This window comes from Myxocyprinus asiaticus, chromosome 37 (assembly GCF_019703515.2).
Source record: "Myxocyprinus asiaticus isolate MX2 ecotype Aquarium Trade chromosome 37, UBuf_Myxa_2, whole genome shotgun sequence".
Taxonomy (NCBI): Eukaryota; Metazoa; Chordata; class Actinopteri; order Cypriniformes; family Catostomidae; genus Myxocyprinus; species Myxocyprinus asiaticus.
This window is the reverse complement of record NC_059380.1, coordinates 17,517,630-17,543,941: the sequence shown is the minus strand read 5'-3', so window position 1 is coordinate 17,543,941 and position 26,312 is coordinate 17,517,630. Positions and strand designations below refer to the sequence as shown.

At 36.5% G+C, this 26,312-nt stretch overlaps 2 protein-coding genes across 5 annotated transcripts; both read right to left on the bottom strand.

Annotated features, from left to right (window-relative positions):
• Positions 1-4,614: 4,614 nt before the first annotated feature.
• On the bottom strand, positions 4,615-5,160 carry LOC127427781 (transmembrane protein 275-like). The gene has a single exon (XM_051675557.1). It carries the CDS (start codon positions 5,158-5,160, stop codon positions 4,615-4,617), a length of 546 nt encoding a protein of 181 aa, XP_051531517.1.
• Positions 5,161-8,823: 3,663 nt separating this feature from the next.
• On the bottom strand, positions 8,824-25,530 carry LOC127428146 (MAP kinase-interacting serine/threonine-protein kinase 1-like). Of its 4 annotated transcripts, XR_007895032.1 has the most exons (15): positions 25,404-25,530; positions 24,605-24,640; positions 24,039-24,126; positions 23,789-23,890; positions 23,486-23,583; positions 23,246-23,325; positions 23,065-23,138; positions 22,819-22,923; positions 21,092-21,147; positions 19,206-19,301; positions 18,911-19,105; positions 18,653-18,817; positions 10,930-10,973; positions 9,530-10,843; positions 8,824-9,491 (listed from the first exon to the last, which is right to left on the bottom strand). XR_007895032.1 is itself a non-coding variant. In XM_051676268.1 (14 exons), exons 1-14 carry the CDS (start codon positions 25,497-25,499, stop codon positions 10,654-10,656), a joined length of 1,425 nt encoding a protein of 474 aa, XP_051532228.1. In that variant the 5' UTR covers positions 25,500-25,530; the 3' UTR covers positions 8,824-10,653. The 4 variants fall into 4 exon arrangements, 3 of the variants coding, with proteins under 3 accessions (XP_051532228.1, XP_051532229.1, XP_051532230.1); XM_051676268.1 differs by having other exon boundaries at positions 8,824-10,843; XM_051676269.1 differs by lacking the exon at positions 24,605-24,640 and having other exon boundaries at positions 8,824-10,843; positions 25,404-25,526.
• Positions 25,531-26,312: the final 782 nt, after the last annotated feature.

Genomic DNA, 26,312 nt, shown 5'->3' with positions numbered 1-26,312 from the left:
AAGGGGCAGCCGGAGACGCCAGTTCGAGAGAGAGAGAGACGCACGTGGCCGCGTTGTGTGTGTGTGTCCTTATGTTTTATGTTGGTTAAGTTTATGTTGACCATTACATTTTATGCTGACAGTTCAGCCAGTTCCCGTCTCCTCCTTGCCCGTCCTTATACTGTTACAGTCGTAATAAGCTGAGGTTATTGCTGCTTCAAGGACAACAGCGGGCAGTCACGTGCACTTCATCTTTATCAGCACACTTGGTTGTGATTGGTTAATGTTGTGTCTAAACTGTACACCTACATACACAGAATGGCAAAAGGTCCGGTAGTTTATTAATTCTTTATTAATTTTATTGAGTTTACTTGCATGCAGACATATCAATTGTAGTGTATTTTAGGTTTGGTTTGAATCATTCTGATTTGCTTTTGTGTCTTTTCTATAATCTCCTGATTATTTAGTGTTGTCACCACTACTGGGCGGGACTACGGAAGTAATAAGGTAAAGCAGGTGTTGATATGTTGTTGTGGAGGTGGTTATTGCAAATGTCTTCCACAGCGTGACATCACAATTTGGAGGAAGTAGAGAACGAGTCGTTTTGACAGCTTGAGGTGGAAGTTTTGAATTATGAAATGTACAGTAAGTTTTTATAGTACAATGACCTCTTATATGGCAAAAGATCAAGGAAAATTTTATTCCTCATGTCATGACCCCTTTAAAGTTTGTTATATTGGCTGCGCCCTGATGTAGAGTATGAAGGTGTAGCAAATGTTCAAGCGTTTCAGAGACATCAGTAATTATGCTGTGTGCACAGATGGTGCAGCAGTGCAACTGAACAAACAGGCCTGAGTTGTTACGAGCAGCTATACATATTTGTCCTGCACACACTCCTGTGTGATAAGAGATTTCTCTCTACTGTAAGATATATATCCAATATGGACATGATCAGGGAGGTTTGGTTTGATAAATCACTTATTCATCTGACAAAAAGAACACAAGCCTGCTTATACAGTTGTTTATATTCAATTAGTAGTAACTTCATTCTCACATCCCACACCCAATCTGACCTTCATTTCACGCAAACATCAACCCCGCTCTCCTATGGACCAAATTAACCCAGCTCTCTGTTCCTGCCTCTGTCTGTCAGTGGATCACCAGCTTTCTGACAGACAGGCAGTAGCTAGTGATATTGGGGAAATTCACCTCCAGCAAATGTACAATCAGCACTGGTGCCCCCCAGGGATGTGTGCTCTCCCCACTACTCTTCTCGCTGTACACAATTGACTGCACCGCCAAGGACCCCTCTGTTAAGCTCTTCAGGTTTGCAGATCACACTACAGTCATCAGCCTCATCCAAGATGCCGATGAGTCTGCATACAGAAGGGAAGTTGAACAGCTGGCCGTCTGGTGCAGTCAAAATAACCTTGAGCTGAACACGCTTAAAACAGTGGAGATGATAGTGGACTTTAGGAGGCACACCCCAACATTGACCCCACTCACCATTCTGAACAGCACTGTGGCAGCAGTGGAGTCATTCAGGTTCCTGGGCACTACCATGTCACAGGACCTGAGTGGGAGACCCACATAGACTTAATTTTGAAAAAGGCCCAGCAGAGGTTGTACTTCCTTCGCCAGCTGAGGATGTTCAACCTGCCACAGACGCTGCTGATATAGTTCTACTCAGCAGTCAGTGAGTCTGTCCTTTGCACTTCAATAACTGTCTGGTTTGGTTCAGCTACCAAGTAAGACATCAGAAGACTTCAAAGGATAGTTTGGACTGCTGAAAGGATTATTGGCACTCCCCTACCCACCCTGCTAGAACTGTACACATCCAGAGTGACGAAAACGCACTAGACCAAACTAGAAAATCACTCTTGACCCCATTCACCCAGCACACTTTCTTTTTGAACTGTTGCCCTCTAGCCGGTGCTACAGAGCACTGAGAACTAGAACAGCCAGACACAGGAACAGTTTTTTCCCTGAGGCCATCCACCTCATGAAGTTAAAACTGGCCCCAAATACTTTCCTTTTGTCAATATAACCATGTGCAATATTCAATCCATACGTTCCTACTTATATCCATATTTCATTTATATTCTTTAACATATCCTACCTCTTCTTCAATACATTACATCACCTGCACATAACTGTATATCTGTATATAAAATATTTGAACAACATTATTGCTCTATTGTATATTTATCTTTTTTCATCTGTTATATCTTATTTTTTTTATTTTTATGTCACTATATGTACATATGTTTAAATGTACATGTTTGTATGTATGCATATATGGTTGCATTTGCACTGGAAGCTTCAGTCACCATGACAAATTCCTTGTGTGTGTAAGCATACTGGGCAATAAAGCTCATTCTGATTCTGATTCTGACTTTGAATAGCATGAGGTTTTTGTCTTTCAGGGTTATCAATGAGAAACAGAACGATAAATTATTATGTTTGGAAAGTGTTGGCAGGAAGTTGTAATGTCTTCTTTCCTTATGTAACATTACAAATGCTTGAAATAATTATTAATTTGCTAATCATTTTCATTATTTCCCTCATTACAGATTATTCAGTCAGATAGTGGAATTCAATTTTGTTGCTGATGTCCCAAATGAGACTCATTACCCTCAATTACTGAAGTCATCTGATAGTCAGGAAGGACAGTGGATGTAACTTGATGACATTGAGAAACACCGTAAAAACAATATGAAACAAACTACATCACATTTAGCAGTTGAGATTATAAGATTGTAAGGTAGGAGAGTAGCACCAGCCTTTCAACTAAACATGCAAATACAAACTACTGTGACAAAGAAAGTGTATATGGAGCAGGAACAATGACTTAAGTATTTGAATCTGAAAATGTATCATTTTAATTCTTGGCATCTGACATTAAACAAAACTTTTATTTAATAAATGTGTATTTTTAAACTAGATTTTTAAACTAAACTCGGTAAAATTCGGTAACACTTTACAATAAGGTTCCATTTGTTAACATTAGTTAATGCATTACATATAATGAACAAACAATTGTATATATTACAGCTTTTATTAATCTTTGTTAATGTTAGTTAATAAAAATACAATTGTTCATTGTTAGTGTATAGTGCATTAACTAATGTTAACAAATACAACTTTTGATTTAAAAAATGTGTAAGTATATGTTGAAATGATCTAATAAATGCTGTAAAAGTATTGTTCATTGTTAGTTCATATTAACTAATGTTGTTAACTAATGTGAACAAATGGAACCTTATTGTAAAATGTTACTAAAAAGTCTGATGTTTAAACATAAAAATTTATAACACACACCACGAAATGTTTGTTAAATGTCACATATCTACAATTCAAACAAAGTTTAAATTTAAATACTTTAGCAATTGTTCTAGCTCCATAGGAAGTTCAGCAAATAAAAAAAACTAAAGAAATTAACACTATATTAACACTAGTAAGCCTTTATGTCATATTTATTGATAACATATTAAATGGCAAAACAAAAAAACAATATGAAATTTACATTATAAAATATTTGCATCTACAATATTCTTGTTTTAAAGATTACTGATATAATAGGTGCACTTTCCATGAGTTTCAAGAGTCAAACAGCATTATTTTATTATCTTCAAAAGCAAAACAATACAATACATTCCACAATCACACAGATACATTTTTTAAAGAGATTTTGTTGACTAAAATAATAAATAATGTATAAATGTGATATTCATGCAAAAAAAATAAAAAAATAAGATAATATCTGAGTGCTGGCTAAAATCAGTCAAAGCTGTACAACTGAACAAATCTATTTCCATAGCAATCTTTCAGAGTATGGCTAAATTTGTGTTATTTTTTTCATAGAAACTGAATTCATCCCTTATTCTAGCTTAAATTGTTCCTAATTTTCTAATCCTGATGAGCTGACAGTCAATTTGCCATGTCAGAATGAAGGACAGGAGTGCAGGATTAAAGGGATAGTTCACCCACACCTATTATATCACTTCTGAAGATATGGATTTAACCACTGGAGTCTTATGGATTACTTTTGTTTCCTTTATGTGATTTTTGGAGCTACAAAGGTCTGATCACCATTCACTTGCATTGTATGGACCTACAGAGCTGAGATATTCTTCTAAAAAAAAATTTGTGTTTTGCTTAAGAAAGAATGCAATACACATCTGGGATGGCATGAGGGTGAGTAAATGATGGGAGAATTTTCATTTTTGGATGCTTCCCTTTATATACTTTACTTGATCCTCTAATAATCCTCTCTTAGCCAGTCTTCCTTTTCATGCCCTTATCAGCCTAAAATGATTAAATTATGATACGTTTTTCTCATTTTAAACACCAAATTCTTGCTCCATAGGTCAGACTGACCCTGAAAGCTGAATAGAATTTGTTACTGCCTCTTCTCAAATAATTAGCTCTTCTGCATGTTTTATTATTCATATGAAATGTCTAATTTCAAGACCTTTGCGTGACTGTGGATGTTTTCAAAATCAGACAGACAGCTCCTTAACACTTGTTCAAGCTCTGTTGAGATTGTCTTGGGGAGCTACAAGGGGCCACTAGATTTAGGACAAAGTGCACAGAGAGAGTTGAAAGGTTTTCTTCAGCATGGCAGGGTCCAAACTATGAGTTTAATTCATCCATTGTGGGGTTTAGTAGATTCACATCATTTCTTTCTGAGGCTGACTGACAGTCGTAGGTTTCTAAAGGATGGGGTGGAGCAGTGAGAAGATGGGTGGGGCTACAGTGATGGGAGGAGCTTGGAGAGATTGTTGGACTGAGTTGAATGGCTGTGGTATCCTGTAGAGTGGGTTCACTGGTCTCCATCTCAAACATGGCTCCGCCCATTCGCATTAATGTCCAGCGGTCCCATCCTGTAGACATGCGAGAGGCTTGGGCAATGGGTCGTCGTCTGCAGATGCAACACGCTCCAAAAAATGAAAAGGCCACCAATAGGAGGATGGGTCCAATAATGATGGGAGGGTTGTTGAAAGGGAGGAGTTTAGTAAAGGCGAGAGCACCTACCAAGGTGATGTTAATGCCTGCCAGCATAATACAGAGCCCGCAAGCACAGCAGAGTGCTGGAGAGGGCAACCCCTGTGAACGGACCACCCTCCTCTCACATGGCTTCTTCAATACAGGCCGAGCATCTTCATTAGTGAAAATCATCCTCTCTAAATGGCACTGAACTTCTCACCCACCACAGAAAAATACGGGAAAAAGAAAGAGAATGAAAAGAAAGAGTCAAGAGAGGAGAAGAGTATGAGTATTACAGTGATGTTCAGTAACAAAATTTACCCCTCCTCAAATATCCACCTGCCTGTTTGTGTGTGCCAATTTAACTAGTGCCGTCAAGACCAGATGAGTCTGATGTTGTGAAAGCTTTGGGAGTGGGGAAATTAAGTATCATCTGAGATTATTTAGCAGAGATGGGCCACTTCTATTAAAATCAATGGGAGAAACTGGAACGCTCAACCAAGGAGCTCTGAGTGCCCAACGGTCAACAGATGTAGAAAGGAAGTCCCGCCTTACAGTTAAAAGAGCCAATCACCTTTTAGATACAGACATCATCTGTCAATCAACTTTAGAATGTGCATGCGCATTAGCTGTACAAGCCGGGAAAATTGTGTGTTTTTTTTTTTTTTTTTGCGTATTCTGAGATTTTATTACGGATTTGAAATATGTTCTTTGATCGTAATCTTGACCGTTTTTAGATTTTGGTCTTTCTCCATTCAAGTAGATAGTAGCCGCACTGGCATGACTGGAAAAAGCCTCCTGAGAGCGTTCCAAAGATGGCCGACATTGGACTGACTTGCTAGAGAGACTTTGATATCATTTAAATTTATTACTCAGTATGTTTGTGTGACAAGGTGTATCGATCTATCTATCTATCTACAGTTGAAGTCAGAAGTTTACATACACCATAGCCAAATACATTTAAACTTCAAAATTCCTATTATTCTCACAATAAGTTGCTGGAATTTTGGTCCATTCCTCCAGACAGAACTGGTGCCACCGAGTCAGGTTTGTAGGCCTCCTTGCTCGCACACGCTTTTTCAGTTCTGCCCACAAATTTTCTATTGGATTGAGCTCAGGGCTTTGTGATGGCCACTCCAATACCTTGGCTTTGTTGTCCTTAAGCCATTTTGCCACAATTTTGGAGGTATGCTTGGGGTCATTTTCCATTTGGAAGACCCATTTGTGACTGAGCTTTAACTTCCTGGCTGATATCTTGAGATGTTGCTTCAATATATCCACATAATTTTCCTTCCACATGATGCCATCTATTTTGTGAAGTGCAACAGTCCCTCCTGCAGCAAAGCACCACACAACATGATGCTGCCACCCCCATGCTTCACTGTTGGGATGGTGTTCTGCAGCTTGCAATCCTCACCCTTTTTCCTCCAAACATAACGATGGTCATTATGGCCAAACAGTTCAATTTTTGTTTCATCAGACCAGAGGACATTTCTCCAAAAAGTAAGATCTTTGTCCCCATGTGCACTTACAAACTGTAGTCTGGCTTTTTTATGGCGGTTTTGGAGCAGTGGCTTCTTCCTTGCTGAGCAGCCTTTCAGGTTATGTCGATATAGGACTCGTTTTACTGTGGATATAGATACTTGTGTACCTGTTTCCTCCAGCATCTTCACAAGGTCCTTTACTGTTGTTCTGGGATTGATTTGCACTTTTCGCACCAAACTACGTTCATCTCTAGGAGACAGAATGTGTCTCCTTCCTGAGCAGTATGATGGCTGCGTGGTCCCATGGTGTTTATAGTTGCGTACTATTGTTTGTACAGATGAATGTGGTACCTTCAGGCATTTGGAAATTGCTCCCAATGATGAAACAGACTTGTGGAGGTCCACAATTCTTGGATGATTTATTTTGATTTTCCCATGATGTCAAGCAAAGAGGCACTGAGAATTGTCTAATGGCTTGAAATCATTTTCTGGAATTTTACAAGCTGCTTAAAGGCACAGTTAACTTAGTGTATGTAAACTTCTGACCCACTGGAATTGTGATGTAGTCAATTAAAAGTGAAACAATCCATCTGTAAACAACTGTTGGAAACATTTCTCATGTCATGCACAAAGTAAATGTCCTAAATGACTTGCCAAAACTATAGTTTGCTAATATTAAATATGTGAATTGGTTAAAAATTTGTTTTAATGACTTCAACCTAAGTGTATGTAAACTTCTGACTTCAACTGTATCTATCTATCTATCTGTCCGTCCGTCCATCATCCACACACAACACCCATTCATGCATCATCTATTATCTATCCTTCTATCTATCAATCTATCTGCATGGTAAATATAAAAAGAGTCGCACCAACTACTCGTAAGGCTATCCTTAAGAATGAAAGGTTTAACAAACTCAAAAGTTTTCTTGACTTTCTGAAATCATTTTCTCCAGTGTACATTGAATCAATGTAATCATTAAGAAAGAGTTTCAATCAATATAAATAATATCATAAATCAATCACAAATGTATTTCTTTGAGGGTAGCATCTTACTCTGTTTGAACTATTATAAATAACATGCATTTAAACGATTCCAACCTAAAAAGGAGTTTGTCTGACTTTTAACTCACCTCAAGATGAGATTTCGAAAAGTTGACAGATGCCGTCTTCTTTTTCAATAAATCTCCAATTTGATGAGAATTCAGCCGCTGGAAGACCACATGAAATCGAGGTGTGCACTAAAGGGATGGAGCGACTGGTCCAGAACTCAACGCTTCACACCCGTTATTCCCCTTAATGGAATTCAATTCACCTCATTACCGCATGGGGCGCTGTCCAGCTACTTTCAATTCGACAAGAAGAGCTCCATTAATGGTATGTTAAATGGTATAACATTAGATTAGAGCTTTCATAATGCTTCATATTTGCTCAGACAAAGCGAACATAATATTAATTTATCTTGAATCAAACGTTAGAACTTGCAGCACCCATGAAACTCTCACATTCAGTCCAAGGACGAGTCTTTTTCACTGGTCAGTGAAGGATAGACACTCTCTTGAAATAAACTGCATTCAAGGAATGTAAGTTCCAATGCAACCTTGAAAAAGGAATTAAATAGTCCACTCCTCATATATTGATCGGGGCTTACTCTCTTAGACCTATTCTTTGTTGGATTAGCATCCCTCTCTGAGAGAACTCACAGTGACATTATGTTGTGAAAGCAGAAAGAAATGGTAGAATTATCATCTTTTTAGTCTTTACAAGGCCTACAGCTTAAGTTTACATTATGAGAATGGCCTAAAATTAATGGCTAAATCAGATCGTTTATTGAAGGCAATCATTTTCATGAGGTTTGTTTTGACCAAGGAGTAAAAGTGAAAAATAATAATGAGACTAATACTGTTCTCTGTCCTTTTTATAAAACATAAAAGGGTTATTAAATATATGTAAATGATCTGTTGATTTATCTCCATTATCATACTTTAATACCTTTGAGAGCTTAGTAGAAGGGAGAGAAAATTTTGCACCCTAACAGCTAAAATATAAAAGACTTTGAGCCATCTTTGAATGCTCACATAATCAGAGAAGGCCTGCTTTAGTTGCCATGGGAATGAGGTGGCTGTGGCAAACTGGAAATACTGTACAGTATACATGGTTAAACTGTTAGTCATAAACTTACATCGCAATGGTCAAATTCTAAAAAAGGAACCTGATTTTATAATACTGTAGGTGATAATCATTATTTACTTACTCCCTATATTGGAACGACTCAAGCTTTCACTTAGGTTTCAGTGCAAGCCACTGAAGTTTTAAGAGGTTAAATGGACACAATCTCCTGTATGTCTTACCAAAATAAATAAGCAACACATAAGATGTAATGAATTTATTCTTATTCCTGCTGGACGACATTCCTGAACTAAGACTGGGAAGCACTTTAGTTCATACACGCACTGAGAACATAGACCTTTTAAATGAGGTAGTGCGCTCTAGTTTCATCCCTGGTACATGAAATGTTTCCCCAACACATGCTCATGAATGTACATACTGTAAAAAAACGAAATTCTTCTCACCTCAAGCAGCATTTTGAGCAAGGGATAAAAGGAAAAATAACTTTACGATAGGTAATGTTTTATAATTTGATAATACAAAAGGCAAATGTGAGGTCTTTTAGCAGCAAAGCTCCTTTAACAGTTGACCATCGCATTTTAGGAGCTCTACCCCAAAATGGCACAATTTCACTGAATGCAAAACATTTTAAACTTACAGCACCTATCAACTAAGTCTATTAACAGAACACACTCACTGCCCTGATTCATAGAAAAATACTGCATGTTTGCAACAAAATATTCAACACTTTAAAAAAAGACAAATATAATTCTACACAAAACAGAAGCATCAAAAATACATTAAATGAAAAAAAAATATATATATATAAAATCAGAAACCTGAAAGACAAAAATAATTACTGTACCATATTTACTAACCAGACAGTAATTGGTCAAATTTCTACCTCAGCACCTCATTGCAGCTACATACCTCTTCACACTTTACACAGAGCATGCCACACAATATACATTTGTATAGATAGACATGAAATTCTAAGGTAGATTAGTCAGGCAGCATGGCTTACATTGCTCAAATAAACCAAAACATTGTTTACTCAACAATAACAAAGTACAGCTAGAAGTTTATAGGGCTAGGTGGGATAATAAGTGTACATCTTGTTAAAAAAAATAAAAAGTAACAAAATGCAATAGGTCCAGTGATTCACAGTAACTGAAATATCTTAAAAGGTATAGTTTCACTTCGCCAGAAGTAAAATTCTGGCATCATTTACTTACCCTCTATATGCCTTTCTGTCTTCCACAGATCACAAAAGGAACACTTGCACCTGCACAGTAGTTGCCATATTTGATTTGGGCACTGCTTTTGGAAGTTGATCAAAGCTTTAATTTAAGAGTGAATAACAACTCATAAGTGATCTTATGGCTTTGTATCAAGAGTTGTATCGATTACAGACCGGAATCACTTTTCACTTGTATTATATGGCAAGATATGAAGACTCTCCAATCTTTTCTAATTGTGTTCCATGGAAGAAATAAAATCATACAGGTTTGGTGTGACATTGGGTTGAGTAAATAATGAAAGAATTCTCATTTTGTGTGAACTAATCCTTTAAAGAATGTTTAGTGGCTTTAAAATGTTTAAAAATGAAGTCAAGTCAAATCATTCCAAAAATGGAAATGCTAATGTTTAAAAGCCTCACTTAAAATCAATAGCTCTGTAAAATTCCCTTAGAGCTGAGCACCCTTTTTGTGACTGCAAAACACTTTCAGTCATAAATATTTGCTCATAAATATTTAAATATTATTAAAAAAAAATTAGTTTCTGATGCTTAAAAGAGATCACAAAACTCCATTACACTGAGAACTGGATAAGGAAGAAAGAACATGAACCTGCTGCTAATTTAAATGCAAACAAGAAATATCTGAGTATTTTTTTCCTGTGGTATGCATACTTAAGGTTAGTAAGTACTGAGTTTGTGGTGTGCAATTATGTGTTTGCTGAGGGTTAGGGCTTTACGGTATTCTCAATAAGCTATTCTGTTAGGCAGAGAATGTATGCCTGTATGAAGCCTTAAAATGCACCATATGAGTTGTGTATGTGTGTTACTCAATTCCTGTGCAGTGGGCAGGTGTCAGGTATCCATGCGTAGTGCATGAGACTGTGCTCTGCGACGGGCTAATCTCGAGTTAGAGGGAGGGGAGAGCCTCATAGAACAGACAACGGCCCCAAAGTCCTCCTGCTCTTCCTCCTGCTGAGACAGTTGTCGGTTGAATGCGATGGCTTCTGCTGCAAACTGTGTCAGGTCTTTAGTGCTGAAGTTTCTGCAGATTCAATGACAGAGACGGTAATAAAAATGACAGAAAACAAAAAATGATGCAACTTCATCCACTGAATCAATATCAAATACCTTTGTAGAACACAAGGAGTTGGAAGAACTCTTTCAGGTGTATTCTGAAACAAAAAATATATACACATTTATAAATTCTGATTGAATGAGCCATTCATTCAATAATAAAATGCCTAAAAGTTGCTGTGTTCCAAACTTCTACATTTAGCATAATGAAATATATTACTTGGCGGAAGAACTGTTTATTATGTTGGCTTGACAAAGTCAGACTGACTGGTTTAGGATTTTTTTCTAAATCCCTAAAACAAGACCAGAAATTCTGACTGTAACTCATCCTCAGGCTTGGGGAGTAACGTAGTACTTGTAATGGTGTTACATAATCAGGATATAAAAAAATGTGTAACTGTAATCTGTAAACTCAACGTATTCAGATTACAATTACATTTGGTAGAAATTGGGATTACAATTTTCAAATATTAAAAAAAAAACAAAAAAATCCTCCTGACATAAAATGATAAAGACCGCTGCTTGCTTTATAGTGGTACAGATATGATTAGATGCGCACTGGGGAGCTCTTCTGGTTCTCTCTCGTGACTCACGTGAATATGGCGCCACTTATTGTTGCATGTGCAAATAACACCTGTCTCAGATCAACATTGCTCTCCAGATGAGGTCAAACCATTAAAAGGGCTGTTTCATCGAAATGGCCACTGGAGAAATATGATTATTTTGGGGGAAATTCCAACATTCTTGTCACTTCAATGAAGAAAAGGGAAACAACATTACAGTTCAGTGCAATTTATGTCTTCCAGCTGTGAAGATGCAGTGTTTTTCCAAGGACCCCATACATAATTTAAAGAAGCATTTAAAGGTAAGACCCATACGAAAATCATGTTAGCCAGGATAGTTAAAATTAGTCATAAGTGTTCCCTAATTTCGCTGTCAGACCGCCTTTCGATCGTTTTCGCAGGAGCAGGAATAGAAGCGGAGAAACGACCACTCCACCCGGCGAACGGCTAGTATTCCGGTACACTGTCGAAACTTTAGTGTGACTTCTCATTTCCATCTTAACTTCAGTTGAAACTCTAAAATTGTTCTCTGAAATGCGTTCATGTTTTATTGACAACTGTAATTGGGACAGCATTTATTTTTTTCTTTGTTGAAAACAATTCAAATTGTACACATGAATACCAAATGAATTGAAAATGTTATTAAATTCTTAGGGGAAAGTGCAATGGATAATTAATCTGATTTTGATACTTATTATAAATGTATCATTAAGAAGTTCAAAAGTACGGGTGAGGGAGAAATACTGGCAAATGTAACATTTGAAAACTCATAGAAAGTAGGAATAAGTAAATCAAGACACACTAAAAAGGTTTAAATCTGTTTTTATCTGTTCTTTAAAACAAGATTTTTAAAAATATTTTATTTATTTTTTGTCATTAAAATCCTCCTTAAACACAGTATCACCCATAAATGTTAGCTGGTGATGTTTGACTGTGGATCATGAGCAAACAGAGGACAGACACTGGAGGCATTAATAATAATTATGATGATGATGATGATAAAGAAGATAGCCTGTGATCTAATGATTGCAGTCGGAAGTTAATGATTGTTCAGTGCCAATTAGTCTTCATGCTAACTGCAATATAATGCAGAATTCAACTTTGTAGTGTTTTTGAATCGGAGGTATATCCTGTCAGATTTTGTTAACCAAGACATAATTCAGTGCATCTGTTCAAACTGTATTTGCTTGATAAGAAAATAAACAATTTTCTGTAACTGATCACCTGATTTGTTTAAAAATGCTGAGTTGTTTTACATTTGAACATATTCTGTTTTCCTATTAAGGAGGCAGTGTCCCTGTTTTTCATGTTTTTTTTCTTGTACTGTATTAGGATTGCTCCGATACCAAAATTTTGGCTTCGGTACGCCCTGGTACCTTGGTATCGATACTAATTCAATACTTAGGCAACAAATAAAAAAACTCAGATTTTTGATGAAATTACACAGAAAATTACTTGTCTAAAAGAACTGCATAGTCTTATAGATACAAATTATGCCTTTTCTGTTAAAATTTTTCTTGATTCCATGTTAAATGTTTTAATTAAATGTTATGATCAAATTGTGTTTAATCCAATACATACTATACAGCTTTAATCAAATGAAAATATCATACTTTTCAGCTTGACTGAAATGTTTCTCATGATCTTAAAAATCTTTTGATCTGAAGGCGTATGCTTAAATGTTTGAAATTAGTTTTGTAGACAAAAATATAATTGTGCCACCATATTAATTTATTTCATTATAAAACTAAAATTTAATAAAAAATAAACTAAAAAAAAGTTTTTGAAATTGATGACTTGGACCGAATAATACAGAAAAGCAGCCAATAAGTGCCCAACATAGATGGGAACTCCTTCAATACTGTTTAAAAATCATCCCAGGGTGATACCTCAAGATGTTGGTTGAGAAAATGTCAAGAGTGCATGTCTGCAAATTCTAGACAAAGGGTGACTACTTTGAAGATGCTAAAATATAACACAGTTTTGATTTATTTTGGATTTTGTTTAGTCACAACATAATTCCCATAGTTCCTTTTCTGTTATTCCATAGTTTTGATGACTTTACTATTATTCTAAAATGTGAAGAAAAAAAAAATATAATAAAGAATGAGTAAGTTTTTCAAAACTTTTGACTGGTAGTGTATAATATATATATATATATATATATATATATATATATATATATATATATATATATATATATATATATTATTTTTTGTTAAAAAAAATTTTTACAAAAAAGATGCACAACAGACCTTTACAGTATTAACAAAAACATTAAATGAAAACAATCTGATTACCTGAGGCAAAAGGCTGCCATGGCTAGGGTTGGGAATCGTAAGGAATTTGACGATTCCGGTTCCGATTCCTCTTAACGATTCCGGTACATTAACGATTCCAGTAATTCTTTTAGTACTTTTTTAAAAAATAATTATTTAAAATGAGAAATGCAATTCTTATTGCATATACTACCATCTGCTTTCTGTTACCAAATAATGAGATAATTTCAGATTTGTACAGAGCAGATATATCAAATCAGAAATAAATGTAATACAGTTCTTGTAAAAGGTGTGTTTGCAGACTTTTTAGAGATATAAATACAATCCAATAATAGATCCTTACTCTATTTTAAATAAAGAAATTAAACCAACACAAAATGTGATGGCATATTTCATTACTTCATTTATTATTTTATAAAATTCCACTTATTACAACAAAACTTGTGTATCTTTAATTATATATTGTCATATGAACAACCAGTCACTAACTGCACTCCTTGATTTAATAGAGACACAGGTCATCATTAAATAAATAGTAACAGTTCCAGACACAGTTTAGACTGTGTTTTGTAGCCTAAAGTTGTATTTCAGGCTTGTGAGACTTCAACAGCTCTTATTTATTTTCGAGCTGGACATTCATAACTTGCACATCAGTAAAAGATTACTTGTATACTGGAAGCGCTGTATGTTTCACGCTGTTGATTCAAAAGAAACGGCTCATGAGAATGGTTCTTTCGGGATCGGACTATACCGGAATCACCATATTTTTTGCGCTGTTGATTCAAAAGAACCGGCTCCTTTGAATAATTATTTCGGGAATAAAACTGTACCGGAAGTGCATATGTTTCATGCTGTAAAAAGAGCCGGATTGAGACTCGTTCGATTGGGAATTAAATACACTGGTAGAACTGTGTGTTTTTACGCTGTAGAGTCAGTAGAGGGCAGCGCTATTGTAGAGATGTGCTGCTGGAAACACTGTCAGAGTATTTGAGGACGGTGTTCCAGCCCCATTGGCGGAAAATTGCACGCCAGAGAACCATTAACGGAACCAAAAGTCACGAAGATCATACAATTCCGGTGCTTTTTAAAGAATGGAACCGGTTCTGAACAAGAACTGGCTATCAGTTCCCAACCCTCGCCATGGTTGAATCACAACATGCTGATATTCAGTACACTTGCTTCTGTGACATTGCTTACAGATAATAATACTAATAATATAACCATTTAATATTATTGTTACTATGAGTGTTATTGCGACTGCTTTGAATATTACACTTTTAGGCAGTAGTAATATATTTCTGTTGTAATGTCTTCAATTTCACGCATCCAGTTAAATAAAGCTCTCATTTCAGCGGGATTTTTATTTTGAAAGATCTTTGAAGTTCTTCCTGTTTGTGAAGGGTTCGTTATATTAACGCTCACGAGCTGAAATCTCCGAGCTGCAACGGAGAAAGAGTTCATTTGAGCTCACAGCCATTTATACACTCAACACACTGATCTGCGGCTCTGCAGATGGATACTATTGGACACACTGCATGAAAATCAAGCATCAGTAGTGTGTGTTCATGTGCATAGAGGCTTTTTTATTATTATTTTCAAATGGTCTTTGATTTCATCTCAAAACTCTCACATTACATTACATTTTGCTAATGGCAGCATACTTTAATATGGTTCCGAAATTAACAACAAGATGATATCGTACCGTTTTAAATTTTTTGGTATAGCAAGATGGTATTATTAGTACCAGTACACCGCACAACCCTATACTATATATAATAATAGCTACATCACTCATAACATTATTCAAATATGGTTTGTTTGAATTCAAAAGGCATGATTAAAAGTCACTGAAACAATATCGCTTTTCTCTTGACTTTATTCACATATGCAAACTTTAGGTAATCAAAAAGTAACTAAAAGTAATCTTATAACATTACTTTCTTGTTGAGGTAACTGGATTAATTTACTGAATATTTCTTTTACCAAGTAATCTCTATTTGAAACAGATTACATTTAAAAAGTAACATTCCCAATCCTGCTTGTCCTAAAGCTCTCGTGCTACATCCACCATACTTGGAACAGACCTTTAGGTTGTTCTGACTAAGGATGCTATGACTTTTCTAACTGATCGGAATTACAGTTTTTGCACAGCGGACAATCTAAATCCCATTAACTTATATTGACCTAATGTTTAAATGGGACAATAATTAATTTAATTAAAATAATGAAATGTAAACTAACCCACACAAGGCCTTTAATCTGCTTTAACTCACTCACTCTCTCTCCTTTAAACTTTTTTTTTTAAAACTAACTTTCTGATTAGGCAACATCAAACTTTACATGTAACTATTAGGTCTGTCATTCGATTAAAATTTATAATCGAGTTAATTACATGACACTTCGATTAATTAATTGAATTAATCGTGTACATTCATTATTTGCTGAGAAAGGCCCCCAAATAAAGATAATTCATTTAAATAATGCATAATAATTCAAATATATTATATATATATACAGGTGCATCTCAATAAATTAGAATGTCGTGGAAAAGTTCATTTATTTCAGTAATTCAACTCAAATTGTGAAACTCGTGTACTAAATAAATTAAATGCACACAGACTGAAGTAGTTTAAGTCTTTGGTTCTTTTAATTGTGATGACTTTGGCTCACATTTAACAAAAACCCACCAATTCACTATCTCAAAAAATTAGAATATGGTGACATGCCAATCAGCTAATCAACTCAGAACACCTGCAAAGGTTTCCTGAGCCTTCAAAATGGTCTCTCAGTTTGGTTCACTAGGCTACACAATCATGGGGAAGGCTGCTGATCTGACAGTTGTCCAGAAGACAATCATTGACACCCTTCACAAGGAGGGTAAGCCACAAACATTCATTGCCAAAGAAGCTGGCTATTCACAGAGTGCTGTATCCAAGCATGTTAACAGAAAGTTGAGTGGAAGGAAAAAGTGTGGAAGAAAAAGATGCACAACCAACCGAGAGAATCGCAGCCTTATGAGGATTGTCAAGCAAAATCAATTCAAGAATTTGGGTGAACTTCACAAGGAATGGACTGAGGCTGGGGTCAAGGCATCAAGAGCCACCACACACAGACGTGTCAAGGAATTTGGCTACAGTTGTCGTATCCCTCTTGTTAAGCCACTCCTGAACCACAGACAACGTCAGAGGCGTCTTACCTGGGCTAAGGAGAAGAAGAACTGGACTGTTGCCCAGTGGTCCAAAATCCTCTTTTCAGATGAGAGCAAGTTTTGTATTTCATTTGGAAACCAAGGTCCTAGAGTCTGGAGGAAGGGTGGAGAAGCTCATAGCCCAAGCTGCTTGAAGTCCAGTGTTAAGTTTCCACAGTCTGTGATGATTTGGGGTGCAATGTCATCTGCTGGTGTTGGTCCATTGTGTTTTTTGAAAACCAAAGTCACTGCACCCGTTTACCAAGAAATTTTGGAGCACTTCATGCTTCCTTCTGCTGACCAGCTTTTTAAAGATGCTGATTTCATTTTCCAGCAGGATTTGGCACCTGCCCACACTGCCAAAAGCACCAAAAGTTGGTTCAATGACCATGGTGTTGGTGTGCTTGACTGGCCAGCAAACTCTCCAGACCTGAACCCCATAGAGAATCTATGGGGTATTGTCAAGAGGAAAATGAGAAACAAGAGACCAAAAAATGCAGATGAGCTGAAGGCCACTGTCAAAGAAACCTGGGCTTCCATACCACCTCAGCAGTGCCACAAACTGATCATCTCCATGCCACGCCGAATTGAGGCAGTAATTAAAGCAAAAGGAGCCCCTACCAAGTATTGAGTACATATATAGTAAATGAACATACTTTCCAGAAGGCCAACAATTCACTAAAAAGGTTTTTTTATTGGTCTTATGATGTATTCTAATTTTTTGAGATAGTGAATTGGTGGGTTTTTGTTAAATGTGAGCCAAAATCATCACAATTAAAAGAACCAAAGACTTAAACTACTTCAGTCTGTGTGCATTGAATTTATTTAATACACGAGTTTCACAATTTGAGTTGAATTACTGAAATAAACGAACTTTTCCACGACATTCTAATTTATTGAGATGCACCTGTATATATATATATATATATATATATATATATATATATATATATATAAAACATGTAAGGCCTATAATAACTATATAATACAGATTAAATTCAGTTTGAAATGAATTGCATTATTGTGGCAGGTGAATAAAGCATTGATTAGACAATACAAAAATAGCCTTAAGAACTCAACATATTGTTTGTTTTATTTTCATATCACTGAACAAGCCTACAATCGACACCAATCTGTTTGCATTGAGTTTCTCAATGTGTCAAATTCTCACAGTAGCTCTATGTTCATGCACGTTTGTAGCATCGCACTGGTATTTAGAGTCATAATTGCCACATTTTAAGGACGCTTTGTCAAGCTAAAAGTAGTGGAAACTTTGAAAAACATCTCAAGTGTCCTGTATTCTGTTATGCTTCGCCCATCTGTTGTGCTTCCTCCTAAGTGAGCATTTCTCATTCTGTGACTGCACTGCTTGTGAGGTTTGTTGAGGCATGATTAATTGCATACATTTTTTTAAATATAATTAATCACACTAAATTAACGCATTATATCGACAGCCCTATTAACTATATATGGAAAATTTTTGTTGCCGCAAATTTAGAATAGTCATAAGCCACTTGAGAACGTGCATTAGTGATTTTACCACAGCTAAGGGCCTTTAAGGCACTCTGCTTCTTGTTGTGCCCAAGAACACCCCTTAACCGAGGCAAAAATCACTAACGCATGGCCTCTCAAGGCTTATACTGTTCCATATACAAGACATACTGTACGTATTAGATATATTCGTAGTTTGTGAATAAATAATTATAAAATGAAGGTTAAAAAAAGATTAAAGAAAACAAAAGACTCACCCCTTGCACCCAGGGATGCTTTAGGACTTGAGCTGCACTCAGTCGTAAAGTGGCATCTCGCACCAGCAGCCGTGAGATCAGATCTTTAGCATCATCTGATATCTGAGCCCAGATTCCATCCCCAAATTCATACTTTCCCTCTTGAATCCTCTCAAACAGGTTGTTCTGAACAAAGGTGAACAGCTCAGGTCAGCACTGCTAAGTTCTCCAAGTCAATGAAAGGAATTCGGTGCATGTTTGAATTAGTGTGTGCCTTACCTGGCAGGCACGACAGGTCACTCCTCGTTCCCAGCCACAGTTGGTGCCGCAGTGGCCGGTAAAGGGAGGGCTCCCACTAAGAAGGATGTAGAGAATGACACCAAGGCTCCAGAGATCACAGCGCTTATCATAGAATGAAGCTTCATCTGTAAAGACCTCAACAACCTCAGGAGCCATGTACTCTGCCGAGCCACACTAGAGTATAACAGAAGGCACCTCTCAAACAATGCTACTTCACCCCAGTTATGGAGTGTGCCTGATGCATAGCGAAATGCAAATATAAGGTCGAGTTTACCGGTGTGGTGAGCTCAGGGGTAGTTATAGGGGTACAGGCACTGTTCAGCTTTACTCCACTGCCAAGGTCAAAATCACAGATCTTCACAGGAGACACCTGAACACAAGTGCATCACATTACATTACGATTAGGACTGCTAGATCCTAAACAGGGTTCATACAGATGTTTCAAAGTTAAATTCAAGGACATTCAAGGACTTTTCAAACACATTTATATTTGTTTTCAAGGACTATGCTCGAGATGTCATTAAATCAAATTCTTTATTTGTTCATTTTAAATAAAAAATATTTTAACCATTCAGTTAATTTATTTTTATAAAACACCACTTATTTCAAGTACAGCAATGAACATCTTTAACTACATATTCTCACAGTAACAATTCTTGGTTCATTCATGACAAAATTGATGTGCAATTGTAGTGTGCTCCCTTAAAATGCACTTCGCTTCCAATAAAAGTGAATAACTGGGTCCGTAAACAGTAGTCCATATGACTCATGTGCGGTGTTTCATATTTTCTAAAGTCACACAACAGATTTATGTGAGGAACTGACCGAAATTGCAAATGGGTCATTCTCAAAAAAATTTGACTTTCCAACTTACAAAACCCTGAAGGTAAACATTTTGTGACATGATGACATTAATTTTTATTCATAAAGGACAACTTGGCTGTTGTTCTTTTATTATTTAATTTTGTTTCACGAACGAAGCAAGTTAACATTAAGTTAACACTAACGAGGATTCAATGGGGTACAACACCAAATATTTTTGTGTGAAAATATTAATATGTGAATTAATAACTTTTTAACATGCTGGGAAAAATCCCTATATGCATATTTAAGCAGCCTCTGAACTTCAACCGTAAATTATTTTCCACTACTTTTTGTATTTAAAAAAAAAAAGAAAAAAAAAAGGTTTTAACATTGATAACAGCAATGCCATGAAATCAAGGGTCAAATATTCTTTTTAAATTATTAATAATAATTTTCTTATGCTTTTTTGCACACTCGTTCGGCCTTGTACTAATGCTTTTATTAAAAATAAGTACAAAATAAATACACAAATAACTTTACATGTCACAGAAGTGGTGTACCAGATGAAGGGGACAAGGATTTTATTCAGGCAATTAACAATTTCAAATATATTTTCTTAAAAATGTGCAAAACAGAGTCAAGCCATTTCATATCATTAAGGTTAGGTTATAAAATTATAAAAAAAATAAATAAATAAAAAAAAAAGTTTTTCATGACTAAAAAGGTCAAGGGACATGACTTTGTCAACATATTTTGATATTGACCCAAATGTTGTCAGAAATAACTTATTTTATAAGACACAAAGCTTTCTTTACACAAGGGGGCGCTAGATGGCTCACAAAACTGAATCCTCCATTGATCTGCATTCAAATCATTCAAAACGTTTTACATCTCATAATTTCTTTACTCTGGAGAGTAATTTTTAATTAAAACTGATAGTTGCAAGGATTCATACTTTTTAAATCCGCAACAGCAGTATCTATAATATATATATATTTTTTAAATCCTCTAGTAACAATTGATTGTGATTGGCCCATTCTGAACAGCGCTGCCAAAAGTAACATGTGACACGTAACAGCGCCGTCTATGCGCTTCAGCAGTGGTCTATCGTGGTGTTTTTCCACAAATAAATACATACATTTCATTTATTAAATTATTTAAGCAACGTATTTTAAGATTTTCTATAATTCAAGAACTTTTTAAGCACCTCTTGGTAAAAATAGCTATTTTCAAGGGTTTTCCAGGACTTCAATTTGAAAAAGCCAAATTCATGTACTTCAAGCACGTTGTACGAACCCTGCTTAAAGGTCTTGTCCTTACATTCATGTGTTATCAATGACAAAGCAGATGCATTACCTTATTGGTATATTCACACAGGATATTTTCAGGCTTGAGGTCCCGATGAGCAATTCCTGTGGAGGGAGTTGAATGTACATAAACATACACTGAGCCATGGTCGGTAGCAAGCAGAGTAAAAGCCCCTGCACACTTCATATGAAATCGAAGAACGAATGAGTGTGACGTCATTTCGAACTAAATCTGGCCAACGAAGGTGGTTTTGAGTTCGTTTTGGTGGTTCTATAAGCTCCAACTACTTTGAGGCCAACAGATAATCCCAGTTACGTTGTTTAGTTAAGATTAGTCAACATAAACACACCGGCATGCAGAGTAATTAGCAAGCCGATGCAAACTTACATACATCTGTATGATTTTTCGCATAGAGACATTTTCAAAGAACATGTCATGTTGTTTTTTTTTTTGTTTCATTAGTCTAAAAAAGGAATCAAATCTACTCTAATACTCTTAAGTGCCCATTCACTCATTTGTTTGAAATGCTGCTTCATTCATGCGCCGTCTGCAGCTGAAAGCCATTCACACATCTGCCCAAATTAGGATATGTCTCTCTTATCACCATTCTTTTGTCTGTATTCCACCCATTAACCCTCTTTTATACAATCATCTTTGCAGTAGTATCAGTGTCTTTATAAATTACAATAAAAGGGTGTAATCACAGCATATTATAGCTGCATATTAGTGCATTAGTGCCATGAATGCAAAAGGTAAACATTGCAAATTACTCATTATCTACTGCATATATTACTTTTAATCATTGAGTAGTTAAAACAGCTTTTTTTACTGATCTTGTGTGAACTCTACTCATAGAATGAGGCATATATTCATTGATAACACATTTTAATGTCACATTAGTTAATGTTTTATATGTAGTCTTGAGTGTCCCCATATTAAAATGTACCTTAAAGGAATAGTTCACCCACAAATGAAAATTCTCTCATCATTTAGTCACCCTTCTGCCATCCCAGATGTGTGTGACTTTCTCTCTTCAGCAGAACACAAATGAACATTTTTAGAACAACATCTCAGCTCTTTTGGTCCATACAATGCAAGTGAATGGGTACCAAAATTTGTAAAAAAAAAAAAAAAAGTAATCCTTTTGACTCCTGTGGTTTAATTTAATGTCCCCAGGAGCGATTTGGTAGGTGTGGGTGAGAAACATCAATGTTTAAGTCCATTTTAACTATAAATTCTACTCCCTGCTCAGTTAGTCTCCACTTTAATTTTCACATTCTTGTGTTTTTGGTGATTCACATTCTTTGTGCATACACCCCCTACTGGGCAGAGAGAAGAATTCAAAAATGGACTTAAATATTGATCTGTTTCTCACCCATACTTATATCACTTCGGAAGCTATGGATTTAACCAATGTAGTCCTATGGATTACTTTGATGTTGCCCTTATGTGATTATTGGAGTGTCAAAATTTTGGCACCCATTTACTTGTATTGTATGGACCTACAGAGCTGAAATAAAAATCTTCATTTGTGTTCTGCAGAACAAAGAAAGTCACACACATCTGGGATGGCATGAGGGTGAGTAAATGATGAGAGAAATTTCATTTTTGGGTGAACTATCCCTTTAAACGCCTCCGCCTGCTGTGTGGTCATTGTCTGAATGTTCGCAAACAGTATGTAATTGCTCAGCTGTTTTGAACTTCTTTTTGGCTCTGGGTGAAGAACGAAGCACTTCACTGTAAGTGTGCCGTGGCCTTAAGTCTTGAGCATTTACCTTTGTTGTGCAGAAAGTCCAGTGCATGTGCTATATCCCTGACCACATGACTAGCCTCTCTCTCATCAAAGTATTTTCGACTCTGAATGTGTGTTAAAATGGAACCTGATAGAAAAGAGATTTTGGAGGAAAATAAATTGTAAAAAAATGCAAGAAACAAAGAAATAATCACAACAAATGTAAACTTCTATTTCCAAAAAGCATATGAGAACATTTGTATTACAGCCCCATACAAATGTACTGTACCTCCACGTAACTTCTCAAAAACCAGATAAAAACAGCTATCATCTTCAAAAAACTGAATGAGTTCCAGAATGTTCCTACAGGAAAACACATAATGGTAGATGCAGGTAAAAGTGCATCAATCAATTACAGTAAATTCTATTATGATTTTATGGAGCACAATGATTAGGGAAAAAGATCGTACTTATTTCCTTGACACTGATAAAGCGTCTCCACCTCTCTGAAAACTCTACTGCGACTGTGACCAGTGTTCTTCTCGATTATCTGAAAAACACGAACAAACATTACACACAGACATTCATTATGTTTATATGACAAAGAACTGATGAGATCTTCAAAATATTTAGTTGATTTCCTAACATTTGGACTGTAAAAATAAACAATTTTGATATTACTATTACTACATTATGGAATACTATCATACCTTTACAGCATACTCATTTCCATTCTGTAAACTCACACACCCCTGGACTTTAGCATAGGCTCCCTGACCCAGCAGCTCATCGGTCAGCCTGTACAGATCTACATCACACACAGCTGAATTTTACTCAATTTCCCCAACCCTTGCAATCAGGAAGTGCATTTTGAAAGACTGTTGCATCGGCTTTCAGAGAAGACCTCTAAATCGGATTATAAAGTTTAACTAATAATGAGAGTAAACCAAACAAAGAACATGTACGTTTTATGAGGTGTAATACAACAATGCATGTTCTAAATGGTTGAGTACCACTAAATTTTCCAGTGAAACTGTCTGCGGCCCGAGATCTGCGTTTCTTCTTCCGACGTGTACTTGGATCTGTGATGTTGACCGGTTGACTGCTCTCCATTCCTAATCCCAAAATAATAATAAAAGACTATACGAGATCACATTTTAAACCAGAGATTCAGAAGTCATTAGTCTCTATGCGCCTTTGCCAAATTTTAATTTGGTTTCAATCTTAAGCATGAACTTAATTTAGGGTTTAAAGCAGACATACCAGAGGGAGTTTGGGAGGCGCTGTGGGGGGCATGAGAGACCGGACCACGGCTCTCCACCTGGGCAGATGCAAGAGTGCTAATGGTTATCTGAGAGAAAGAGAGAAAATTAAACAAACACAAAAAGTGTTGGGATCAGAGCACAAAAGCATTGTTCTAGAGGACCATATGGCAAGCTGTTGTAGATAAACACTGAGGATGTTGAGCAATTACAAAGTTATGTTTATCTGATCCTTTCTAAAAATAGATTTACCAATGGGGTGAACAAACAGCCAGATGGTCACGCACACTGACAGTAGGAAAAACTATTTTAACAAACTATCCTGCGATTTTGTTTTAAAAAAAATTCCATAAACAACTTCAAAAAATGACACTTTATTAAAGGCTTGTTTTGCATTATCAAAAATGTACAGGACTCCTACCAGAGAAAGAGGAAGTTTGCATCTATGAGTCTGGCATGCACTGTGCACTTAGCAGATCTCTCATCCTGAACAAGCCTTGCATGTATGCGTTTCTAAACGGCTTGGCCGTCATACAACTTCGCTTTAATTTACAATTTTGCCAGTACCTGGTGCGAGCAGTGAAGCGCCTGAAGGTCCGCGAGCTGAAAAAGACAACAGATACACACGATCACTCCAGATTCCGCGCGAGACGGATGAGTGACAGCTCGCGCGGCTCAATGAAAGCTCGTGACGTGACGAGATCAGCTATCAACAGCCACCTCAGCTTATTCAGAGCATGACACAGGCAGTTTCCTTCAAAGTAGGTTGAGTGAAATCTTGCTCTAGTTTCCGTTTAGAGCGCAGGTATTACTGTCATGACATGTTTTTCAAGTTATCACCTGAGAGGGGAAATCCACACAATATATGTAATACTACTGTACAGATAAGATAGGTTTGTAATACCTCTGATATATTACTCGAGTTGTATTGCAAATGAAGCATAAATATTGGTCAGTGGCTGACGAGTCAATGGATGTGGGCGGGAATATTGGTTAGCGTCGCGGACGAGGACTGAACTGGTAGAATTAACGTGTAAAACAACAGTACAAGTCAATACAAGGTATTAAGAGGAAACTGACCCAACACATGAACTGTAAAATAACAAGCAGCAAGTGTCACAGAACTAAGTTAGTGTTACATTGTCAGCAGCATAAGTGTCATAGTGCTAGCCGAATAGCTACAAGTGATTCAGCGGTAGCTGGAAGGCTTGTTTTAGATTAAACAAACGACTATGACAACGGGCGACCTGTGAAGCTACTAACATTGGTATAGACTCGGGAGATCTATTTAAGCGAATGTAAAATGCAAAATAATATTCCAGTCAAGCATATTTATAAAAAAAAAAAATAAAAAAAAGGAACAAACCTTGAAATTGCTTCCGAATGAGTCTAGCTGTGCCGTGACTGCCTCCGTCATCTTTAAAGTGAGGAGAGCACAGAAAGACAACAGCAACACCATCATTAACGCGCCAAAACCCCTCCCACTGACCACACTAGGGGGAACCCTACTACGGTAAAGTCTTGGGTCATTAATATTAATTAGGTTGCGTGACCGGACGCACGAGGACGTTTTATAAGTAACGTAAAAATAACCTAATTAATATTCATGATGAGCTAAAACTTCATCGCAGTATTTCTTTCGCTCTCTGGAATGCCGCTTTGCTGGTGAGGGGTTTGGTTAAGGGAGCAATCCAGCAATTGATGGTGGGAAAATGAAGTTTTAGGATTACCAGATTAAGTAAAACTTGGTCTCTAAATGTTATGACTACAGTGTTCACGGTGGAGGGTCTTCTTTCAGAGAACCAAATAATAGCTACGCAATGGCTGGGTGAGGTGGAGTTGTGTGTTTTTAATAGAGTATTAATATGATTTCCCTATATTCTCTTCTCACTCTCTCCCCTCTAACATATTCAAAATGTTTTGCTTCCTTTTAACAGTTTTCATTTTCTATTAAAGGGATAGTTCACCCAAAAAAAAAAAAAAAAAAAAAATCTCTCATCATTTACCCTCATGCCATCCCAGGTGTGGATGACTTTCTTTCATCTGTTGAACACAAGCAAAAGTTTTTAGAAGAATATCTCAGCTCTGGAGGTCCTCACAATGCAAGTGAATGGTGGCCAGAACTCTGAAGGTCCAAAAAGCACATAAAGGCAGCATAAAATAATCCATACAACTCCCCCACATCTATCATATCGCTTCTGAAGACATGGATTTATCCAGTGGAGTCGTATGGAATACTTTTTTTGCTACCTTTGTGTGCTTTTTAGAACTTCAA

Coding starts and splice junctions, on each gene's coding strand:
- LOC127427781 (XM_051675557.1), bottom strand. CDS start 5,160: ATGATTTTCACTAATGAAGATGCTCGGCCTGTATTGAAGAAGCCATGT.
- LOC127428146 (XM_051676268.1), bottom strand. CDS start 25,499: ATGATGGTGTTGCTGTTGTCTTTCTGTGCTCTCCTCACTTTAAAGATG. Junction 23,326..23,485: donor GAAATGAGTATGCTGTAAAG/GTATGATAGTAT, acceptor CGTGTTTTTCAG/ATAATCGAGAAGAACACTGG. Junction 19,302..21,091: donor TGTGTGAATATACCAATAAG/GTAATGCATCTG, acceptor ACTTGTGTTCAG/GTGTCTCCTGTGAAGATCTG.